The sequence below is a fragment of the Syngnathus scovelli genome, chromosome 19, assembly GCF_024217435.2.
Source record: "Syngnathus scovelli strain Florida chromosome 19, RoL_Ssco_1.2, whole genome shotgun sequence".
Lineage (NCBI taxonomy): Eukaryota > Metazoa > Chordata > Actinopteri > Syngnathiformes > Syngnathidae > Syngnathus > Syngnathus scovelli.
The window spans coordinates 8,334,591-8,359,470 of NC_090865.1; the positions used below are offsets into that span (position 1 = coordinate 8,334,591).

Sequence of the window (24,880 nt, forward strand, 5' to 3'; positions counted from 1 at the left end):
GGAGCTGTCGGGTGTCTTCACGGACATCTTTAACGTTTCCCTGCAGCAGGCCATCGTCCCCTCGTGTTTCAAGGCTGCCACCATCGTTCCTGTGCCGAAGAAACCTGCACCGTCCTGCTTCAATGACTACCGCCCTGTGGCACTGACGCCCATCATCATGAAGCGCTTTGAGCGGCTGGTCATGGAGCACATCAAGTCCGTTCTCCCCCCCACCATTGACCTTTTCCAGTTTGCGTACCGTGCCAAGCGGTCCTCTGAGGATGCCATCTGCTCTGCCCTCCACTCGGCCCTCACCCACCTGGAGAGAAAGGACTCATATGTGAGGTTGCTGTTTGTGGACTTCAGCTCTGCCTTCAACACCATTGTGCCGCAGCGACTCATCCGCAAACTCGACGAGCTGGGCCTCAGTACCTCCCTCTGCAACTGGATACTGGACTTCCTCTGTCAGAGGCCTCAGGTGGTGCGTGTTGGCGACAAAATCTCCGCTAGCATCACGCTGAGCACAGGGGCCCCCCAGGGCTGCGTGCTCAGTCCACTGCTCTTCACCCTGCTGACGCATGACTGCACTGCGACCTACAGCGACAACCGCATAGTGAAGTTTGCTGACGACACGACTCTGGTGGGTCTCATCACGAATGGCGACGAGACTCGGTACAGGTCGGAAGTTGACCTTCTGACCACGTGGTGCAGGGACAACAACCTCCTGCTGAACGTCAAGAAGACCAAGGAAATCATTGTTGACTTCCGGAAGGGTCACACAACACACCTGCCGCTGATCATTGACGGTGCTGTGGTGGAGAGGGTGAGCTGCACCAAGTTCCTGGGGGTGCACATCAGTGAGGACCTCTCCTGGTCCGCAAACACCTCGTCACTGGCAAAGAAAGCTCAGCGCCACCTGTACTTCCTGCGGAAGCTCAGGCGCGCATGTGCTCCTCAGGCAGTCCTGTCTACATTCTACCGTGGGACCATTGAGAGCGTCCTCACCAGTTGCATCGCTGTGTGGGGTGGTAACTGCACTGAACAGAACTTGAAGGCACTGCAGCGCATAGTGAATACGGCTGGTAAGATTATTGGTGCTTCGCTCCCCTCCCTGAAAGACATTTACACCTCCCATCTCACCCGCAAGGCAACCTCGATTGCCAGAGATGTGAGTCACCCGGCTCACTCTTTGTTTGACCTTCTGCCCTCTGGGAAGAGGTACAGGAGCCTGCGCTCCCGCACCACCAGACTCGCCAACAGCTTCTTTCTCCAGGCTGTTAGGGCCCTGAACTCGCTACCCCCTTCTGCGTAGCGTGCGGCACTGTTGCGCTATTTTCGGGAATGTCTGCTGTACGCGCACTTGCTCCTTTTTTTTTCTGCTCCCCTTATTTATTTATTCATTGTTGTGTTATTTATTCATTATTTATTCAGCACACTTTTGTTATACTTGTTTACTTGTTTGTCTGTTGTGAGCCATGTCTTGTCACCGTGGGATAGGGGGGAACGAAATTTCGGTTTCTTTGTGTGTCTTTGGCATGTGGGGAAATTGACAATATAGCTGACTTTGACTTTGACTTTGAAAGACTGCGTGGGGCGAGCTAAGGTAGGGTTGGGTAAGTAGCAGGAGAAAGAAAAAAATACGACAGATAATTATAAAGCGGGGTATGCAAGAGAGGGGGAAGTAAATCATACACCCGCCATGCATTCTTCTCCCAGCATTGATGAAAGACACCACACGCTCTATACCGCAACTGGATTTGCATCTGTGTGTCTGTGTGTGTTAGATTCTTCATCGAGACGGAAGAGTTGAGTGCCTGCAACAGGTGTTGCCAGCACATTTTTGTTCCAAGAATGTATACATTTTGATAAAATAAGCTGTTTATATTCAATCGACATGTTTTGTATTACTTTAAGATTATTTTTGAGATTAGAAAATGAGTGACACTCCCTTTTACATTGCTAGTTTCCTTTCAAGGCAAGTCCATTTTAAAAAATCTTTTACTTTCTAAATGAAATGTAAATTTGCTTTCTCGCCCAGCTACTGTGCCTTTGGTGACAAAGAAACAAATGTGCTTAATAACAGCTCCGTGATGCAGTTAAAAAAAAAAAAAAAAAGGTCTTCTCGTCACTCGCCTGAAGCATAATCACCATCTTTAAAGATCGCCTCTCGCTTCATTTCCCGCGTCTGTGCCCACCTCTCCGCCACTGTGTGTGCGCAGAGGCCATCATTACAGTGTTGGGTCTAAACCCATCTGTCTGGCCTCTCAATAAGAGCCTCTTTTTTTTTAAGGTCAGCTTGAATAAAGCAGCGAGCGGCCAAAGTGTACCCGCCCTGCATTTTTTTTTCTCTCGAGGCCTCCTCCCCCTCTCCATTTCATCAAGCGCCAGACGGGACACATACAGAACTTTCCCTACATGTTTGGAAATTGTCTTTTTTTTTTGTGGGTGCAGTGAAAAGTCCAGCACGTCCACTTAACTTCTAGTCCGCTTCACTCTTCTGTGTGTGCACGTGTACATGCTAAACCGGGGTAGTAAGTCTGGACATGCTGGAAGCAGCGCTGAAATTCTTGTGCGACGCTATTCATGCGGGCACGCAACAAGAAGTGTTAACCTGATTTGGTAACCTTAATCTGGCAAGGTAGCGCCTCTTCTAATAATCGACACTCAAATCAAGATAAGGAAGTGTCACGGCGCTGTGTTTTCACTGACAGCCAAATATTTGCTTAGCAATGTTTTAAATGACAACCACACCTGATAACAGATACACCATCGACCTTTATACAGGGTCTGGCAAAATTATCGGACACATTTGTAGGTTTAATAAAATGCAAATACATGAAAGAAACAAACAAGTTTTTATTTTTATTTTCAAAAAGTAGGTACATACAGGACTGTCTCGGAAAATTTGAATATTGTGATAAAGTTATTTATTTTCTGTAATGCAATTAAAAAAACAAATATGTCATACACCACGGTCACGACCATGACTTGCTGCTGCTATACTTTGGATTCTCTGTTCTCTACAATTTTGTTTTTGTGCCTGCAGTCACGTTACCAATCTACGGCAAGCCAAGGAGGTTACAATACAGTGCAAAAAGGCGAAGTGAACCCAGTGCGCTTTGTGTTCACAATGCACAGATTAGGTGAACCGTACCGTTGACTTTTTAGCGAACCGTACTGAGACCACCTCCTGAGGTGGTCTCAGTACGGTTCGTTTTAAAGGGGTCTGAGTACGGTTGGCGCGTTCACATCTGCGCAAAAAATGCTGAGTCATCGATCTGCGTTCGCTTCGAGGGCTGAAAGGGACCAAGTGTGAAAACACCCTAAATCACAAGTATAGGGAAGACTGCTGATCTGACTGCTGTCCAGAGGACCATTATTGACACCCTCCGTCAGGAGGGTAAGACACAAAAAGAAATTTCTCAAAGAGCAAGCTGTTCACAGAGGGCAGTTTCAAAGCACATGTGGCAGGTAACGCTGCACAACCAAGAGAGATGACCGCAGCCTTAACAGCATTGTGAAGAAGAGTTGCTTCCAGAATTTGGGGGAGCTTCAAAGACAGTGGACTGAAGCTGGAGTCCAGGTATCAAAAGCCACTGTTCACAGACGTGTCCGGGAAATGGGGTACAATAACCGTATTCCCATGGTCAAGCCACTTCTGAACTCGAGACAACGGAAGAAACGTCTGAATAGGGCTATGGAAAAGAAGCACTGGACAGTTGCAGAGTGGTCCAAAGTCCTCTTTTCAGACGAAAGCAAGTTTTGTATTTCATTTGGAAGTCAAGGCGCCAGAGTCTGGAGAAAGGCTGGAGAGGAGCAAAATCCAAGTTGCTTGAAATCCAGTGTGAAGTTCCCACAGTCAGCGATGGTTTGGGGAGCCATGTCAGCTGCTGGTGTTGGTCCACTGTGTTTCATCAAGTTCAGAGTAAATGCAGATGTGTACCAAGAGATTTTAGAGCAGAAAAGCTGAAAAGCTCTATGGAGATCATGATTTCATTTTCCAGCATGATCTGGCACCTGCCCACAGTGCCAAAACCACCAGTAAATGGCGTACTGACCATGGCATTACTGTCCTCGATTGGCCTGTCAATTCCCCTGACCTGAACCCCATAGAGAATTTGTGAGGTATTCTGAGGGATTAATAAAGTTGAGTCTAAGTCTAAGTCTAAGTCTAAGAAGAAGCTGAAAGACACCAGACCCAACAATGCAAATGAGCTAAAGGCCGCTATTGAAGCATCCTGGGCATCCATAACACCTCAGCAATGCCACAGGCTGATTGCCTCCATGCCACGCCGCATTGATGCAGTAATCCGTGCAAAAGGATTCCCAACCAAGTACTGAGTGCATTAATGGACATTTTCAAATGTTTGATTTTATTTTGCTGTTATAAATCTTTTTTTTAACTTGGTCTGAGGAAATATTATAATATTTTGAGATAGGATATTTTAGTTTTCTTAAGCTGTATGACATAATCAGCAATATTAAAATAATAAAAGGCTTGCAATATTTCAGTTGATTTGTAATGACATGTTTTTTTAATTGCATTACATAAAATAAAGAACTTTATCACAATATTCTAATTTTCTGAGACAGTCCTGTACAATGCCATTTTGTTTTGTTCCGTTCCATTTCATTTTCGAATAATGTTATTTTGGTCTTACCGCTGCCACATTTTCTGGAGTTGTGGCGCAGCGAGGTCGGTGGGTTGATTTTTGTTTCAATGCTGATCCACTGGCTCTGAAGTTGGTAACCCATAACAAGATCGTGTTTCAAGCCAGTATGGGATTATGTCTACCAAGTCTGAAGTGCAAACGGAACGGAACACTTGTTGTGTTGCAGTCACAGGTTCGTTCTTGATAATCGTTTCCACAATGAAAGCGCGATGCTCACCGGTCCAATTCATGTTAGCAACTGAAAGGAAACAAAATAACATAACTCAAAAACGAAACGAAACAAAACGGCATTATATTGAAAATAAAAAAAACTTTTATGTTTCTTTAATTTATTTGCATTTTATTAAACCTACAAATGTTAGATCATTATGCCGGACCCTGTATTTATCATTGCCCAAACACGCCGCAAGTTGAACAAGATCAGGCACCTGACACGACTGATTTGCACTTGACTGTACCTTACGAAGATCATCTTTGTCAACAATGTTTAGTGACAGGCAAAAAAATGAAGCCCTCTTCCACTAGAGGGCAGCAGAAACAATTAACCTGTATCCACTTGTTGCAAAATAGCTTGGGATGCGTCAAGAGGTCTAGATCAGGCATGTCCAAAGTCCGGCCCGCGGGCCAAATCCGGCCCCCGGTCAGATTTCATACGGCTCACAGCTTCGGTCTTATAACATATTATTTATGGCCCGCCTGCACTGTCAAACTGAATAATAAAATCATGAAACTTGAAACTGTAATTCCTCCTATTACCAAAGGGTGGCAGCACCACCCATCTCTGCACATTTCTGGGATGGCACTGCAAAGAAAACGAGGAAAGTTGACATTGAGGGCCGTCGCTTTCAAGAGAAATGGGAATTATGATACTTCTTCACTGAAACTCAAGGCAATTGTGTTCATTTGTAATTTGTAAAAAATTTGTCTTGTTTAAGGATTTCAACCTAGAGACACTATCAGACTAAACATGCTAACCTATACGACAAGCTAACAGGGAGTGACCACACTGATAAAGTGAAGCAGCTTCAAGCGGAAGTGGCATCTCAACAGCAATTCTTCACGCAGGGCTGTGAGTCAAAAGAGTAACTGACAAGAGCAAAATTCACTTGTTTTAAGTTTTAATAATAACAGACAACTTTGGATTACTTATAACTCCCGTTTAAAATGTTCATGAGGCAAAAATAATTTTAAACTCATGTAAATTTAAGATATTTCATACAGTTTGTTCAATGTTATCTGACTCTTCAAATATGAATGAAAGGCAGAATTTGTGTTTTTAGAGTTGTGCACATCTGTCTGAGTGGCTTATATTTGGTTATTTTGTCATTAAAAAAAAAAAGACAATTGGGACAATGAAATTTGTTTTAAAACAGTGTGTATTTGCATGAAATTTTTGTAGTTAAAAAATGTCCTGAAAAAACTATTGGCCCCCGGGGCCTTTCACTTTATCAAATCTGGTCCTCCTTGCAAAGAGTTTGGACACCCCTGGTCTAGATAGTCAATTAAAGAATAAACTGAGATCAGAAGTCACTGTAAGCAGATTCCTGAGTTATTGTTTTTTTTACTATGTAAATGAAAATATGTCAATAAGAGTTGGGAAACACTGTTGGAGGCTTTTCTTATTAGGTAATGAATACGTCACACTGCAGTTTTGACTGATATTTATTAGTAATGTCTTTTGGAATTCTTTGTTTTATTGGAACCACTCGTTCTAATGCAGTGCAGTCGCACAACCACGACAACAACGCTTCTCTAAAGGTGTCAATCAGCTCCGAGCCTCATGCCAAGTGCTCCTTTCATCAACAACGAATGTTGCACACCGACCACATGGCTTGACAAGCAACAAATATTTGCTTGCTTTGATGCATCACAACATGAAAGACAAATAGCTAACGTCTCGTTGGCGTGTTGTGTTGTTAAAAAGTTCGTTTAGCCATAGGGTTAGCAACAACAGTTTAGCAACGTATGCTAAAAAAAATTGGGTTAGTCGTGATGGTGGTAAAGTGGGTAATAAAAGCCCGACAATTATGCACGTCTCCCGGGGCGTCTGTTTCCACTCGGCCACGCGCTTTTATTCAACAAGCCAGCCGGCCGTGCGCTCTCCTAAGCCCGAAAAAGGGACCGGAGCTGCTATCTGCTGGTTAGCTTCCGGATGCTAACGTGTTGCGCTAGCCCTTCGACATGAAATCACAGCCGTTTTCAACTCACCCTTGGCGCCCTATTCACTTGCTCCGCAGTAGTAGAACTGAAAGCTATTGCTGGCTCATAACTCGCCGTCATTCACAGCTCCTCCGCTCGAGCATGCTCTCGCAGCCACTGGGAGGCAGCCGGCCGGCGGGCGGGCGGGGCTGGGCGGTGTTAGGGTGGCGACGACGGTGAGGTGGTTGCTGACAGATAGGCGAGACTGGCGGTTGACCGGAGTGGGTTACGGTTGCTGATGCTACTGCTGTCCGCTTCACTGTTGTTGCTGCGAGGAAGAGAGCAAGGGCGCATGCGCGGGTGGCGTTGTCTTATTGGTTACGCTCAGTTACTGTAAATACTTGTATAGGTGGCGGGCCGAAGCTCGCTAGAGGCTTTCTTTTGTGAAATGATTGATCTGGTTAAAGGGAGGATGTGATATTTTAATATGACCTACATTGATTTTTATTAACACATTTCTGATTGTTGGTAGCTGTTTTTCGGTCATCGTTTTATGAAAATCAATGTTTAATTTCGAAACGCAACAGGCACTGCTGCAAAGGGGTCCTTGTTGCAGAACCAATCAAAACTCATAAGGTGTCTCCCAATGGCATTCCTCCAACTCAGGAACAAGGAAGTAAATATTGCCTCCGCTCGATTGACAACAATGGACTTTGATCCCACTTGGTAAGTTCTTATTTAATATAAATTCATATTGAAAATGGCTAAGGATAGCCCCGGGGCTAAGAACGTGCAGTGTGAAAAGCCCTAAAATGTGATCGGATGTTAGGAGTCATCAGCAGTTTATATGGAGTCCATTTTGGCTTCAGAGATCACACATCACTAATTTTCGTTACAGATAGTAGCTGCAATAACTCCTGGTTTTGCCTTACAGTCTTTCTCAGATAGTAATCTAACATAAACGTTAGTCAAACAACCCTAACCCAATGCTAATAATAGTTGTTTCACATTCTTGTTGGGTGTTACGCTAGCATGTTGTGGGTAGTGGAATACCATTAAACAAGACCAAAGAGAGGAGGATCATAGTGGTAGAGAACATTTATATTTGTAACACAATAACATTACCATTTATTATTAACAATGTTCGGACATTCCAAACACACACACGTATGTCTGTACAAGGTAGGTCGTTTGATTTGCACATGCATCTCCCGTTCATACATTGTGTTGTTTTGCAGGAGCAGTACACAAGTTTCAGGATTCCGACTGGGGCTGGAGGAAGTGACATCCAGTCAATCTCAAAGAAGTCTCCTTTTATCCTTTTATTTGTATTTTATAGTGGACTACATCATACGGTGTCAAATCCTCAACAAAGACAAAGTCATGTTTTGACAGCTTCTGGAATTTGAGAAGAGGATAGGCGGTTTGGAGTCTCACTTTCAAGGAAGCAGATTTTTAAGAGGAAATGTCAATGCCTTCGGTGTCAAGTACAGATTTCCTAAACAGGGCTGTTAACTTTGAGAGCTTAAGCAACTTCCGTTCCTTTAAAAACCTCTCCTCCACCACCGTTTCACAAAAGTGCTTGTATCCTTTTTGATACAGTGTGTACCCTGTGCTCTTGTCTTGGTCATTTCTCTTGTGCAGAAAACGTGTGTAGTCTCTGTAGCATCTAAAATGGTACTTTGCTTCTGCAGCAACCAGATCTACCCCACGTATGTGGATGAGCAGGTTCTCATCTTTGCGGGCCTCTGCTGCATCACACAGCCTACTAGCTGTCAATGTTTCACAAGATGTGAGCCTCTCATCTTTGACCTTCTTCCAGTATTTATCTCGTCTGCATATTATGCATAAGACTGGAAGGAGATGGGATTTTTTTTGTTGGTGGTAGTGGTCGTTGCTGAGCGGAGGAGTCTACTCTTTGGTAGTCCTGTATCATGCTCAGTTACGTGTGCCTCTGCGTCTTCTACATTTGAAAGGGGAAAAAAATGGTGTTTGGGGGGGGGGGGTAGATAGAGATAATGTGATGACTAACTTTGTATTGTAGTAGCAATGCTCCAAAATGTATTGTTTGTCTGTTTCCCCAGATGCTCATCCTTGGACAACACTACAGATATCTTCTAGGCCTAATCTAATCTAAAATAGCCTGAGGGGTTCGTAATCTTGCAAGATCAAAGATTGAGCTGGACACCCCTGCACTGTAGTTACACATCACAAAATCAACATTCTGTTGATTCCTGTCTATTCCAGGCTAGATATGACCATGACTCATACATGCTGTGCCCATGTTACAGGATTAAGATGCTGTGTCCATGTTACAAGACTAATACACATCTCTCACACCCATATTGATAGCTTTCTCCTGAAAAGAAAAACCAGGGCAAATTTTACGCCCAGTCCAGTAAAATAAAATACAGTAATCATGTGTCAAATTTTTGAAATAAAGTGCATTTGGTACGAACCTTTTGCTGTCACTGTCATTTTTTTCTTCCTCTTGCGGGCAGGCTCTATATTCCGTACATTTGCGAATTGCACGTAGCATTCCCTGTGGTAACCTGCATTAGCTTGAGCATCCGGAATCGGGCTGTTAACTTTTAAATTGAATGTTTTAATTGCAAATTGTGCTATTGCACTCTCTGGGCCGTCCAAATTAGCCCACTGCAAAGAACAAGTAATACATTTCTCCCAGTTTATCCGTGAAAAAGGAATTATTTTAGTGGGCTCTTTACAGGATTTGCACACATGCATGCAGCACTCCATCGTTCTCACTGTAAATACCTAAATAAATATGCCACCTAGTAACGTCACAAGCACTACCGTTCATATCACGTTAACGTTAGCCATCTACCGTAATTTCCGGTGTATAAGCCGCACCAGCTAAAATTCGGGAATTTTTAAAAAAAATTCTTACATAAGCCGCACGTGCACACACGTTTTTTTACAACGAAAGACAGTACACGGAAAAAGTTTTAATAACATACTTTAACATGTCTTTCTAAACGTTCTAAACTCGCATGCACACTTCCGTGTTGCTGCGGTACTACTGCTACGCAGCAGTAGTACCGCAGCAACACGGAAGTGTGCACGCGAGTTATTAACAAAGAAATTCTGGACACAGAAAGCTTTTTTAAAGTTTTAATAACATACCTTAACATTTCTTTCCAAACACTGCCTGTGACGCGGCAGTAATACCGCAGCAACACGAAAGTAACACAGCACTAATAGGGTTTGATTAAATAAAACATACCGGTAAAAGTCACTGAGGCGCGGCGGTAGCACAGCACTAACAGGGCTGGTTAAAGTAAACGTAAAAAAAAAGAGCTTCATCGTCTTCATCTTCCTCCTGTGCAGTGAAACCATCGAAGTCTTCCTCCTCAATTTCTGATTGGAATAGCGTTAGATATCCTTCGCCACACACTTTCTCAGTATCTCTTTCGTCGTCGTTTTCATCCATTTCTTCTAGCATTTTCCTGTTCATGCTAATCTTATTCATGCACGAAGCGCTAAATTACATTAAACTAGCGAGCGACACGTGTCGCTCCAGAGTAGACGGGACCACGAAATAAAGAAAAGGGTGCCGCAACACAATGTCATCAACATCGACTGCCTTTAGCTTAAAAGCGGCATCATATGCATTTCTTTTGTCCCCCATAATGACGGTTCGTGTATAAAAGCTTCCTTTCAGTAATGTCCGCCTTGATCGCGTTCTACGTGATGCGCGAAATGTTGTAAACACAAACTAGCACGTCTTCTTCGGCGCATTATTTCTTCTTCGCCTGTCTCGCTCTTGCTTCCTGTTAGAGCGCCCCCCTGGAGGCCGGAAAAATCCATAAGTACGCCGCGCCGCCATTTAAGCCTCAGGGTTCAAAGTAACCTTCTGAATAAAATACATTAAAAGTTCACATTCATTACAACTTGTTTTTGGTGAGCAAAATGTCAGAAAATTTGAATTTAAATGCTGATTGATTGGGTTTTAATACAATGCAGATGGTCCAAACAGCGCCACTGCTTTGTGTAATCTCTGAGTCACATGGCAGAGTAAGAGAAAGGGTTTAGAGCACAGGTGTCAAACTCAAGGCCCGGGGGCCAGATACGGCCCGCCACATCATTCTATGTGGCCCGCGAAGACAAATTGTGCATCAAATTCGTGTGTCATTACTGGAATTGCAAATTGTCTTCACTTTTAATAATATCTTTGTTTTTAAATATTTGACCGGTTTTTACTTGTCTGATTTGAAAACGAGTTATTTGTCAGTTTGTTTTGTAGCTTTTACTGTATATAATAGTGTTAAGAGTAAAAGTGATCAAGTCATCACCAAAATCACGAAAAAAATATTATATAAGCCACCGCAGGGTTAAACATTTTGGAAAAAAGTCGCGGCTTATACACCGCAAATTACGGTAGGTTAATTGCAAGCAAGCTAACTATCTCAGTAGAATTTAATAAAAACACTACACAAGTTGGATCATAGTCTTGAAAGTTTTATTAGAATTGTATTTACTGTCTTCCAATGACAGTATGCAGTTCCGTCTTATTTACATTTGGGGGGGGGGGGGGGGGGGTGTCCTTAATCCCCGTAGGCCAGGGGTGGGCAATTAATTTTTACAAGGGGCCACATGAAAAACCTGAGTTATGTCAGAGGGCCACACCAACAATAACTTAAACCTGCTCAACTTTATTCCATTGTAATATGCACTATATTTTAAATGGCTGGCACTGGTAATTAGAAGAATACAATTATTCTGTTTATATTTATATTAGGCTATGTGAAATTGTGGTGTATAGGTCAAATAAAAAAATCATTAATCAGTACAATTTATTCTTAACTTCAACTTTTCCTCAAACTGTGAATTACAACACATTTATAGAAACATATCAATGTGACCTCAACCCGCCTTGTTACGGTACGTTGGGAGAGTGACACATTCTCAAATGCGCTCTTTTTCTCCGGGCATATAAGTGCAACAGAGTCCAATAAGCACTCCTTAATAAACTCTCCGTCAGTAAACGGCTTACGTTTTCTGGAAATTTTGCAGGAAATGACAAAACTTGTCCTGACCGCTGCATCTCTGTGGGTGTGAAGTTTGATAAAAAGTCCTTGTTGGGCTTGCAGTTTTGCTAGCAATGCATCAGGCTCTTTATTAGACAGATTTCTGTATTTTCCTCATGCTTGGTCGTGTAGTGGCGACTCACAATATATTCTTTAAACACAGCGACCTGTGTGCCACAAACCAGACACACGGCTTTACCTTTCAGTTCTGTAAAGAAATACTTGGCAGTCCATGTCTTGTTGAAAACACGGCGCTTCTTGTCAACTTTTCTTTTCTTCGCGTCAGCACACATTTTGAGGGCAGCATTACTTCGCGCTGTTCACCTACACGCACAGCTCACATGCACGCACGCTACACGGAAGTGCGACGCCTTTCAAAATAAAAGCAGCACAGTTGTATTGCATGTACGACACTGATTTTTTAAATTTATTAAGATGCAATCAAATGTAATTTACGATTGCGGGCCGGACAGAGACGCACAAAGGGCCGGATATGGCCCGCGGGCCGTATTTTGCCCGGGTCTGCCGTAGGCGAATTGTCATTGGTTTATCAGCTACAGGTGTCCATCGATTTGAATGCAAAAACATTTCATTAAAATGTAAGATTGTGAAAAAGGATGACCAAAAATTAGCTGCCAACATTATTTTTTTTTTACTTAATATAATATCTAGATATCACACACAAAGAATTGTGTACTCCCTCGATGCAGATCGATCAAGTTCACTTAAATCGCCTTCGGCCCGCTGTCTAGATTAGACCTCCACATACTGGCGGTTCGGCACCTATTCGAAGATTAAAATAAATAATAATAAAAAAAAAATAACTCCGCCAAGTAACGGTGATTGAGAGCAGCTTCTCATTTTCAATGCCAATGTGGTAGCAGACAGCAAAGTAAAACAAAGCAAAATAGACGCTACTAAATTGTTGTACTATGTTCATCTTGTTTTCAATTGTCAATTATTTTACTGATTCTTTTATCACAAACAAATTATTTAGGTTTCATTACCTGATACCTGACATGTTTCGCGGAAGTGATAGCCGAAACATGTCAGGTAATGAAACCTACATAATTTGTTTGTGATAAAAGAACCAGTAAAATAATAGAAACTACTAAAAATATGTAGATCTCCTTTTCCTTTCGTCTTTTCCCCTCAGGGGTCACCACAGCGAACCATCTGTTTCCATGGTTTGGAAATAACAGACTGGGTTCGCGGCATGAGAAATTTTGGCAAATTTCTACGCCGGAAGCCCTTGCTGACGCGACCCTCTGCATTTACCCGGGCTTGGGACCGGCACAGGAAAGGCACTGGCTTATGGCTGCATTACTAAAAACATATAATCTGTACATTTTCATATAATTGCATAGCTATATAATCACATGAGAGCTCACAGTGATTAATAGGTTCATAATAACAAGTGCAAGTAAAATCGGATGAATAAGTTAAATTATTTGCTCCAGAGTGTTACTAAAATATGACAAGCACTACTGCAAACAATTCAACACATTTTAGAAGCGTTCACATTTGCAAATACGTGTTTTCCTTTATCGTATTATTTACACGATAGGCTTGATTTCAGTAACCCAAAACATTTTCACAATTTTTGGATGCCAGTTATGCACAATAGGGAGCAGTATAACACGGCTGCTTCTCCCTGCACTGTGAGAATGTAATAAATGGGGAAAATGCACTTCCCATTTGATGATTTTCCATCACTAACCTCAGGTGTCTTTCCTTTTGCTTGTTTTTTCTTAACCTTATTAATCTTCTTTAGGGCCGTGGGCTTGGCCTCGCACCATTCGCCTGTCCTTTAACACGCCTGGGGGGGGGGGGGGGGTTAGGTTAGTTGAGATCTTATCGTTGAGAGGGTCTCTGTTATTTGGCAGCTCGCGTTTCCCATATGGTGTTAATTGGCACAAAATGTGGCCCGGCATCCGCCCCCGCGCGTCGCGCAGACTGCAGGCTCGTTAAAGGGGACCAAATGGAGCTTGGCGCTAGAATGGTGTCAAGATGACCCGTGGCTGTGCAGAGTCACCTTATACTCAGGTGTGACATTACAGCATGAGAAAGGCATGCTGGGAAAGCTCGCAGAGGGGTGGGGAACGCAGATGAGGAAGTTCAGCAGGTGAAAAACGATATCCTGCAGTACTCTGGACTTGAATCGTAAATAAAGGTACACCGTGTGTGGGTAACTCCCAAATAGACGGCTGTCCCAGCTGCAGTTAAGTAGTAAAGGAACGGCCACCCCAGCCAGCCACTTTTCAAGTATGCTTGCATTTGGAGGCGTGTGCAGTCGGGATTTGGACTTCCAGCCCGTACTTGCACATATACTGGTTGAGCGGGTGACTCAGCCGAGGCAAGATGGCAGGAGGGAGGGCCGAGGAATGGGGGGGGGGGGGGGGGGGGGGGGAAGGTGTGGCGAGATGCCTCTGGCGCATTCCTCTAAGCAGTCGCGCCCTTTGTGTATGTACCTGTTTGACATTGGGAGTGTCTTTTTCGCCCTCCTCTGTCACTCCCACCTCAAGTTTTCATGCAGTCGCGCTAAAGACGTGTGTGTGTGTGTGTGTGTGTGTGTGTGTATGGGGTGGGGGGGGGGTTCACACTTTAGAGTTGCAGCGCAAACGGGCATGATGAGGTGCTTCCCTGCTGCAGGAAGAAGCCGTACGGGTACGAGCACTTGAGCACGCGCCGCGTCTTCAGCAGCTCACTGACGCCATCCTCGATGAAGCGCGTGTCTGGCGGGGCACCCTCACCTTGTGCAGACACACAATTTGAGAGGACGCGCCTTAATATTGGCCCGGTGGGCAACACACATTTCTCAGAAGAGATTGACAACACTCTGGGCTGGGCGGAGTAAAGCAGTCCCACAACAACTTTTTGTTGGGAGTGAAAGCGACTCACGACTAATGAAAGCTCTGCTCAGCTGCTCCATCTTCTCCTTGGCTGTCTTCAGCAGTTTCTGCTCCAGCTAGCAAACATGAGGGGAAAATGATTTTGAAGGGTCCACAGATACGACATGATTTTGTGAAGTGTGTGTGTGAGTGTGTATGTGTGTGCATGCGCGCGTGCACATGTGATGGTCACCTTGTAACTGTGCTCGTGGTTCTTGAATCGAGTGTAGTAGTGCATGAAGCGGTCCAGCTCCTGGAAGCTTTTGTGCTTCTTCTCCGCCTATCAACATTTTTGAAGACGTCATAATATTACAAGACAAAGGTTGGCACGTGAGTGTTTGCCAACCTCGACTGTCATCTCTTTGGACTGCTCCTCCAGCTGCTGGATCACTTCGTAGCGCGTGCAGCGGTAGTAGCCTCCCGTCGATGAGCTGTGCTTCTTCCACTCCTCCAGGCAGATCCAGCAGAAGTCATACTTGCACTGGGAGAGTGTCATCACAGCGTTAAAAAAAAACAAAGCATGTGCATGTGTGCGTCGCGTTCCTTGGCACAATCTCACCTTGGCACACTGCATGTGGTTGCAGCCCTCGTTCTTCTGTATGGGGGACTTGCAGTTGGCGCAGGGCTTGGAGTTGGACAGCAGCCACAGGCAGTTGGCAGCATCCTCGTAAGCCTCGCTCACACCTGCCACTGGCGGCAGGACGCGTATACGCGAACATTTGAGGGATCTCAAAGCGGCACGCCGCCACACCATCCATCTTTGGCGACACTTACGCTCCTCGGGCTTCATCTCGGTGACTTTCTGGAGCCAGTTCCTCCACATGTGGCAGTCGCATGGCTCGTGGGCCTCGCCGAGGCACTCCCTGGGGAGCGCGGAAGAAATAGCTGATTCTGCAGTGTCTTGTCTTGACATCAGATCCGGTGCTGGAATCGGGAGTTTACCAGCAGAAGAGGTGGCCCTTGCCGCAGTCGACGGCCGGGGAGGGCAGCAGCGGGAAGCCGTGCGGGTCGCTCTCGCCCGGGCCGGGCCGAGTAAGTCGCACGGCCCTCTCACAGCGCGCCGCCGGACACCAGCGGATGGCCGGATTGTTCTCTACAAAGGCCTGCAGTCCAGGAAGAAGGTTGAGAATGGAAAAGAGAAAACAAACTGTATAATAATTTTGTCCTACTAGCATATTAATTTTAATAAATGATAAATACTAATTAAAATACTGTTAGGGTTGATAGATTAGTTTGATCCTATGCTTATGTTGGAATGTAACCTGTAATAATTAACCTAGCTTGTCCTGTCTTAGCAAAAGTAGTAGAACAAAATGCTAAGATCTTTTGAACTGATTGACCAGTTGCAGAGGAAGCAATCAAAGTTGTTCTGTTTACACAACGTCGTAAAAAAACCCTGCTATGCTTTGACCAGAGGCCAGGGGCTTCAACCCCATCCTGTCCACTCTCACCTCCACTCTCACCCCCACCCTGTTTCTCTCAATAATGCTCTTGCAAGAGGCCTGAGTCAGACCTCATTCGATCATCGCTGTACGCACAGCGACGAATGACTCTCCACTTGCAAGTGCTTAAAAAGGGCATACTGTCTCCCGTGTGGTTCTTGCAAAAATAAGTTAGAGTGAGCACCACTCTAACAAATACTAATTCAACCGTTGTAGCTGTTCGTGGCGGTGGCACCTTGATGTCAAACTCCAGGTAGCGCTGGTCCATCTCTCGGGAGACCACGCTCTCGATTACGTGGACAGGCACCAGCTGGTAGCATTCGTAGGCGGGGCAGAAGATGTTGTGGGCGTCGCCCTCCTGGATCTTCACGTTCAGGAACCTGCGACAGAAGGATGGGGCAATGTTAAATGGCGTCGACGTGGGCTGCACAGAAGCCATTGCAGGGTTTACACGTACCCCTCCCAACAGGCCCGGCAAAACTCGTGGCCGCAGGACATGTCCACAGGATCTTCAAAGACGGAGATGGAGCACAGGCAGATGCCACACTGTAGAAATATGTTGTTAGCTATTTTCCTGAATTTTGAGGTGCAGTGATCCCTCACTACTTCGCGTTTTGTTTATCGCGGCTTGACCAGATCGCGGATTTTTTTTCAAAATTAAAAAAACATTTAAAAGTCAAAATAAAATTGAGGAAACGTGTCTAACCTTTAGGATAATGTACAGGGATGAGAACGGCAAATGAAAAAAAAACACTGAGAAGTAGGGGCCGCAGTGGGCCAGGGGCCGCAGGCCCCAAAGGGCCACAGGACCCTATTGGGGGCCACAGGACCCACAGGTCCCCATTGGGGGCCGCAGGGGGCAACGCCCCAGAGGGGGCTCAGGGGGCAAAGCTCCCTGGAAACTCCTGGATTTTGGCAGTATAGAAACCCCCAAATCATTAATTTCATCACTCAATTTCAACAGTTTTGTTAAAAAAATATTCCTGCTTGGTGGGCTACCAAGGTGAATATAATACATCAAAATGGCACAATCAATCCTGGAGTTTTTCCTTTTGATGAAAATTGTTAATTTTTTGCAACATCTATCTATCTATCTATCTATCTATCTATCTATCTATCTATCTATCTATCTATCTATCTATCTATCTATCTATCTATCTATCTATCTATCTATCTATCTATCTATCTATCTATCGATCTATCTATCTATCTATCTATCTATGAAGATTTATTCTTTAACGATATCATGACAATAGCCTAACATTAGCTTACATATAACATGTTACCCACATGCTTGTAAAAGTAAAAACGTACCTTTGTGTTTTTTTTTGTTTTGATGTGCTCCTTAATGTTCGAAGCGCCGCGACCTCCATAGCTTATCACATCTTGACAAAGAATGCACAAAACCATCCCCGGGACATCTAATTTACGGATATGTTCCGTCGGGCAGGTGGTTACGGACTGTGTTCCGAGTTGTAAGATGACGCTGCTCTCGAGCCATGCCCATCTAAAGCAGTTCCTGATCTCGTTCGACTTGTCTATTTTCCTGGCACGATCTTCGTCTCCCCTCCGCGAGTCGTCACCTTATCGTGGTGGAGGGGTTTGCGTGCCCCTATGATCCTAGGAGCCATGTTGTCGGGGGCTTCATGCCCCTGGTAGGGTCACCCATGGCAAACGGGTCCTAGGTGAGGGGTCAGACAAAGCACGGCTCACCCAAGCCCCTTATGATGAGTGATATAAATGGACTTAGTTTTCCCTCGCCCGGACACGGGTCACCGGGGCCTCCCTCTGGAGCCAGGCCTGGAGGCGGGGCTCGAAGGCGAGCGTCTGGTGGCCGGGCCTTCGCCCATGGGGCCCGGCCGGGCATAGCCCGAAATGGAAACGTGGGTCCCCCTTCCCATGGGCTCACCACCTGTGGGAGGGGCCGAAGGGGTCGGGTGCAATGTGAGCTGGGCGGCAGCCAAAGGCGGGGACCTTGGCGGTCTGATCCCCGGCTGCAGAAGCTGGCTCTTGGGACATGGAATGTCACCTCTCTGGCTGGAAAGGAGCCCGAGCTGGTGTGCGAGGCAGAAAGATTCCGACTAGATATAGTCGGACTAGCCTCCACACATAGTTTGGGTTCCGGTACAAGCCCTCTCGAGAGGGGCTGGACTCTCTTCCACTCTGGAGTTGCCCACGGTGAGAGGCGTTGAGCAGGTGTGGGTATACTTATTGCCCCCCGGCTGGGCGCCTGTACATTGGGGTTCACCCCGGTGAACGAGAGGGTAGCCTCCCTCCGCCTTCGGGTGGGGGGACGGGTCCTGACTGTTGTTTGTGTCTATGCACCAAACAGCAGCTCAGAGTACCCACCTTTCTTGGGGTCCCTGGAGGAAGTGCTGGAGAGCGCTCCTTCTGGGGACTCTATCGTTCTACTGGGTGACTTCAATGCTCATGTGGGCAATGACAGTGAGACCTGGAAGGGCGTGATTGGGAGGAACGGCCCCCCTGATCTGAACCCGAGCGGTGTTCTATTGTTGGACTTCTGTGCTCGACACGGATTTTCAATAATGAACACCATGTTCAAACATAAGGGTGTCCATGTGTGCACTTGGCACCAGGACACCCTAGGCCGCAGTTCGATGATCGACTTTGTAGTCGTGTCATCGGATTTGCGGCCGCATGTTTTGGACACTCGGGTGAAGAGAGGGGCGGAGCTGTCAACTGATCACCACCTGGTGGTGGGTTGGCTCCGATGGTGGGGGAAGATGCCGGTCCGACCTGGCAGACCCAAACGCTCTGTGAGGGTCTGCTGGGAACGTCTGGCAGAATCTCCTGTCAGGAAGAGCTTCAACTCCCACCTCCGGCAGAGCTTTTCCCACGTCCCGGGGGAGGCGGGGGACATTGAGTCTGAGTGGACCATGTTCCGTGCCTCCATTGTTGAGGCGGCCGACCGGAGCTGTGGCCGTAAGGTCGTTGGTGCCTGTCGTGGCGGCAATCCCCGAACCCGCTGGTGGACACCGGCGGTAAGGGATGCCGTCAAGCTGAAGAAGGAGTCCTATCGGGCCGTTTTGGCCTGCGGGACTCCGGAGGCAGCTGACAGGTACCGGATGGCCAAGCGGAACGCGGCTTCGGCGGTTGCTGAGGCAAAAACCCGGGCGTGGGAGGAGTTCGGTGAGGCCATGGAGAATGACTTTCGGACGGCTTCGAGGAAATTCTGGTCCACCATCCGGCGTCTCAGGAGGGGGAAGCAGTGCAACGTCAACACTGTTTACAGTGGGGATGGCGTGCTGCTGACCTCGACTCGGGACGTCGTGAGTCGGTGGGGAGAATACTTCGAAGACCTCCTCAATTCCACCTACACGCCTTCCATTGAGGAAGCAGGGCCTGGAGACTGAGGCGGATTCTCCAATCTCTGGGGTCGAAGTCACTGAGGTAGTTAAAAAACTCCTCGGTGGCAAGGCCCCGGGGGTGGATGAGATCCGCCCAGAGTTCTTAAAGGCTCTGGATGTTGTGGGGCTGTCATGGCTGACACGCCTCTACAACGTTGCGTGGACATCGGGGACAGTGCCTCTGGATTGGCAGACTGGGGTGGTGGTTCCCCTCTTTAAGAAGGGGGACCGGAGGGTGTGTTCCAATTACAGGGGAATCACACTCCTCAGCCTCCCTGGTAAGGTCTATTCAGGGGTGCTGGAGAGGAGGGTCCGTCGGGAGGTCGAACCTCGGATTCAGGAGGAGCAGTGTGGCTTTCGTCCTGGCCGTGGAACAGTGGACCAGCTCTACACCCTCGGCAGGATCCTCCAGGGTGCATGGGAGTTCGCCCAACCAGTCCACATGTGTTTTGTGGACTTGGAGAAGGCGTTCGACCGTGTCCCTCGGGAGGTTCTGTGGAGGGTGCTTCGGGAGTACGGGGTGCCGAGCCAACTGATAAGGGCGGTTCGGTCCCTGTATCACCGATGCCAGAGTCTGGTCCGCATTTCCGGCAGTAAGTCGGATTCGTTCCCAGTGAGGGTTGGACTACGCCAAGGCTGCCCTTTGTCACCGATTCTGTTCATAATTTTTATGGACAGAATTTCTAGGCGCAGCCGAGGCATTGAGGGGGTCCGGTTTGGGGACCTCAGCATCGCGTCTCTGCTTTTTGCAGATGACGTGGTGCTGTTGGCTTCTTCAGGCCGTGATCTCCAGCTCTCGCTGGAACGGTTCGCAGCCGAGTGTGAAGCGGTCGGGATGAGGGTCAGCACCTCCAAATCCGAGTCCATGGTCCTCGATCGGAAAAGGGTGGAATGCCCTCTCCGGATCGGGGATGAGATCCTGCCCCAAGTGGAGGAGTTCAAGTATCTTGGAGTCTTGTTCACGAGTGAGGGGAGGATGGAGCGTGAGATCGACAGGCGGATCGGTGCAGCGTCGGCAGTAATGCGGACCCTGTACCGGTCCGTTGTGGTGAAGAGAGAGCTGAGCCAAAAGGCAAAGCTCTCAATTTACCGGTCGATTTACGCTCCTACCCTCACCTATGGTCACGAGCTATGGGTCGTGACCGAAAGAACGAGATCTCGGATACAAGCGGCCGAAATGAGTTTTCTCCGCAGGATGTCCGGGCTCTCCCTTAGAGATAGGGTGAGAAGCTCGGTCATCCGGGAGAGACTCGGAGTAGAGTCGCTACTTCTCCACGTTGAGAGGAGCCAGATGAGGTGGCTCGGGCATCTTATCAGGATACCTCCTGGACGCCTCCCTGGGGAGGTGTTCCGGGCATGTCCCACCGGTAGGAGACCCCGGGGACGACCCAGGACGCGCTGGAGAGACTATGTCTCTCAGCTGGCCTGGGAACGCCTTGGGATCCCCCGGGATGAGCTGGATGAAGTGGCTGGGGAGAGGAAAGTCTGGGAGTCCCTCCTAAAGCTGCTGCCCCCGCGACCCGACCCCGGATAAGCGGAAGAAGATGGATGGATGGATGGATGGATCTTCGTCTTTTTTCTCTAAAACGTTCGCCATGCTGGGTAAAACTTTTGCGAATTAGGCAAATGAGTAGGCAAATGATGTGACGAAAGTAGCGCCAAAATGCTACCGAAAAACGTAATTTCGATCTCTGTGTGTGTCTTGACATGTGAAGGAATTGACAATAAAGCAGACTTTGACTTTTGAAAATAAAGCGGCTGTTGTTGCAATACTGCTGCCAGCCGCTACCCCCCCATATAAATGTTTTTTTTTCTCAACGGATCTACACAATTCACGAAAATGATACTCCCGACGGAAAAAAACACGGAAATCCGTGGATCCGTGTAAGATTCTCATCCCTGAATGGAGTATTGCTCCAAATGTTCGTTTACATTCCTTTAGAAGTCCGTTTTCGCGTGTTAGCATCTTTCCGCTAACTCGTTAGCCAGCCCAGTCCTTCTTGTTGGTGACCGTAATTCATGGATTTCATTTATTGCGGGTGTTTTTTGGAACCAATTATCCACGATAAACGAGGGATTACTGTATTTACTCAGTTTTCGTTTTGGGTCTCACCGTGGCCATGCCCTCGTCGGCAGGCGTGAGGCAGCTGTCGGTGGGGGAGGTGAAGGTGAGCGTGACGGGCGAGCGCGGCGTACGGGGAGTGCGAGGCGAGGGCAGCGTGTCCCAGGCGTTGCAGCCGCTAGGCGGCGGCGTAGGCATGGCCACGCCCGAGCGCTGGCAGCAGCCCTCGGCATCTGACATCCACGCCTCCAGCAGCTTCTCTCTGTCCCAGTCTGGAGACAATAGTTGAGTGCGGTCAGAAAAACCATAAAAAATTAAATAAATAAAAAAAAAAGAGAGATTTGCAAGAGGGGCGGAGCGTACCGTGCGCTCTCAGCAAGGCCTCTGCAGTGAAGAGGGGTGCTTGCAACATGTCGGCCGTCTCCACGATCAGCATGTCCTTCAACCGACGAAGGTCTTGCAGCTTCAGGCCCTCGTACGGCTACAAGACATTTTGTCACACGAAATTAAATGTGGCTATTGTTAAATTTCTACTTACTCATCCTCCAAAAGACCCTTAATAGTGTTTCTGGATCATAAACTAAATCAATTAAAGAAAAAATACATAACTGAAGTACAATAAATTTAACACAAAAAAGAAGTTATAATATTTGTAGTGATTTAGAGATTTTACTATAAATATGTTAGAAAATCTCAAAACTAATGCATGACAATAAATTTAAAGCAACAAACCTTCACCAGCCCGCTCACCTCTTTGTGCTGCAGCAGCTTGACTTGGCCGCGCGCGTCTGCGTCCGAGCGCGTCGCTAGCGGCGACGAGGAGAAGACCATCTGCGACTCCAGGCTGAGAGCCAGCTCGGTGTGGTGGTGGCGCTCGGCGTGGTCGCACGGAGTCAGCTTGTCGTCATCCTCGATGAACAGGTCAGCCTCGCTCCGGATGAGCAACTGGAGGACGCGGGCAAAATGAAACATCACGCCGCTCTACACCATGCTTACAGACAAGTGGACAACGCAAAGGAATCACCTCCACGCAGCTCTTCATGCCCGACGCGGCGGCGTAGTGGAGGCATGTGCTGCGGCGGTTGTCAGTGGCGTTGACGTTGGCCTTCTCATACTGGCCTCCCTCAAGCCGAGCCCCCGTCCAGCTCAGGATCATCTGGCGCAAAGTCCCCAAAAAGCGCGGTCCAAAACGTAACATGACCTCCTACCCTCGATGGCTTTTCGTTTTGCAGGTCGTACCTGCAAGCAGTCGGCCCGCCGCTGCTCGTCCCGCTGAGGGCGGACCAGGCGTGGCGACAGGGCCCCCTCGGGCAACAGCAGGATGAGTGGGCTCTGGCACAGCACGTGGAGGCACGTCTCGTTGCGCACGTTTCGCTTGTTGGGGTTGCCCTCCTTGCTGAATAAAAAGGACCTGCGCAAGGAAGGAGCAGATGGAGATTGATGGCACATAGCGCGACGAGTTGCGGCCATGCTTCTTCTTTTGTATCTCCAAGATAATTGACATGAGGCCCGACGCGCTCCCAATTATGACTTTCCATTTGTCTAGGAGAAAAGAGAGATCCTCGAGATGAAACAGACTTTTGGTTTTAAACCTCAGGGAAAAAAAAGATGTGTGTTACTAGGTTGTCCGAAACCAACATGTACTGTGGTGAACAATATATATTTTTTAAACTTTTGTTAAAGTGAGATAAAATATAAATATACCTTGCATGGGGAAAATGTGGCCAGATTCTGACTAAAATGTACACGAAAACATTTTTTTGTTTTATTTCTTAAATCTACAGGAACTAAAACACATTTTGTATTTGGGAAGAAATGAAACATATGGCAAAGAAATTGTTGTACAATTTTAACAGCTGAGCTGAAAAAAATTTCATCCATTGTCCATTTTTCATGAAGTCAGCTCATTACCTTAAACTGTGCAAGTGGACCGAATGTAACGTGCAGGGAAGCCAGCGTGAGAGTAAAAAAAGTGCGAGAAAAGGATACGCCTCTTTGTTAAACTGCTAATTCTCATTCAGTCAAATATGGGCGGCCCGCCGAACTGGTTATTAGCGTGTGGCCCGGCTTCAGCCACCAAAGCGAGCTAGCGAGCAAAAAGTCCCATTCACCTGAGCAGCCGCGTCATGGAGTGACGGCACGCATAGTGCAGCGGCGTGTTGTGCTGGTACTGCTCGCCGTATGAGGCGTTGGGGTCCAGGCCGTCACGGAACTGCGGGTTGCCCTCGTACAGCTGCCAGGCCAGCGCCTCGTCACCGCCTACCAGCGCCTTCCGGAACTTGGTGGCCGCGTTGCCCATGGCGCCGGCGCCCCGGCGGGATGAGTGGCAAAGTTCTTCTTTGCCCTCCGCTTCCCCTGCTCAGGAACAGCTCACAAGTCACTGCAACATGGCTCGGCGGTCCTGCCCTGCCCTGAGAAGGGGAAAAAAGAGAAAGAGCACAAGAGTGAGCAAGAGAGAGAGCACAAGAGTGAGCGAGGGAGAGTGAGACAGCGCAAAAGAGGCGTAGCATAGTCAGTGTGATTAGACAATCAAGAAAATGGAAAGACAGATGAGAGAAACCGGTGAAGGAAAGGAGGCGGCGAAAAAAAAAGATGGAGGCAGCAGACGAATATATCAATCTATCAGCTTTGCGTGTTATCTTACCGGCGAATGTTCGATCGCTGGACAACAAAATGGATTACGTTCGCCTGCTGAGGTCTACGAATCGGACGGTGCGGAACTGCTGTGTGCTCGTGTTCACCGAGACCTGGTTGAGTGACAACATTCCGGACTCTGCAGTGCATCTGGAGCGGCTAGCGTGCTATCGGGCGGACCGTGCCATTGTACGAGGGGGAAAGTCGCGTGGAGGTGGAATATGCGTCTACATCCGAGAAGAATGGTGCCGGGACTCTGTGGTGGTATGTAAGCATTGCTCGCCGCTTGTGGAGTTTGTGATCATTAACTGCCGTCCTTTTTATCTGCCGAGGGAATTTACCGCGATTCTGCTAGTCGCGGTATACATCCCGCCTTCCAACATCGAAGGAGACAGGATCGCGGCGCTTGGTGAACTGTACCAGGCTGTCAGTGAACAGCAAACAGCGCACCCTGACGGTTTCACCATCTTCGCTGGAGACTTCAATCATGCCAACCTGAAGTCTGTTTTCCCGAGGCTTCACCAGCATGTTCCCTTTCCGACACGTGGAGACAGCTTCCTGGACCTAGTCTACTCGGCGCAAAAGGGAGCTTTCAAAGCCACCCCCCTCCCCCATCTGGGGCTTTCTGACCATCTCACCGTTTT

At 47.4% G+C, this 24,880-nt stretch overlaps 1 protein-coding gene across 1 annotated transcript; it reads right to left on the minus strand.

Moving 5' to 3' along the window:
- Positions 1 to 14,443: 14,443 nt before the first annotated feature.
- Positions 14,444 to 23,901, minus strand: LOC137839546 (ankyrin repeat and IBR domain-containing protein 1-like). Its single transcript, XM_068649065.1, has 15 exons — positions 23,714 to 23,901; positions 22,842 to 23,013; positions 22,627 to 22,758; positions 22,353 to 22,547; positions 21,966 to 22,083; positions 21,654 to 21,874; positions 16,630 to 16,718; positions 16,408 to 16,552; positions 15,673 to 15,833; positions 15,505 to 15,593; positions 15,290 to 15,420; positions 15,077 to 15,211; positions 14,924 to 15,010; positions 14,741 to 14,807; positions 14,444 to 14,592 (listed from the first exon to the last, which is right to left on the minus strand). Exons 1-15 carry the CDS (start codon positions 23,899 to 23,901, stop codon positions 14,444 to 14,446), a joined length of 2,079 nt encoding a protein of 692 aa, XP_068505166.1.
- Between the last annotated feature and the right edge of the window lie 979 nt (positions 23,902 to 24,880).

Coding starts and splice junctions, on each gene's coding strand:
- LOC137839546 (XM_068649065.1), bottom strand. CDS start 23,901: ATGGGCAACGCGGCCACCAAGTTCCGGAAGGCGCTGGTAGGCGGTGAC. Junction 21,875..21,965: donor GGCCTTGCTGAGAGCGCACG/GTACGCTCCGCC, acceptor TATTGTCTCCAG/ACTGGGACAGAGAGAAGCTG. Junction 16,719..21,653: donor CCGACGAGGGCATGGCCACG/GTGAGACCCAAA, acceptor ATATTTCTACAG/TGTGGCATCTGCCTGTGCTC.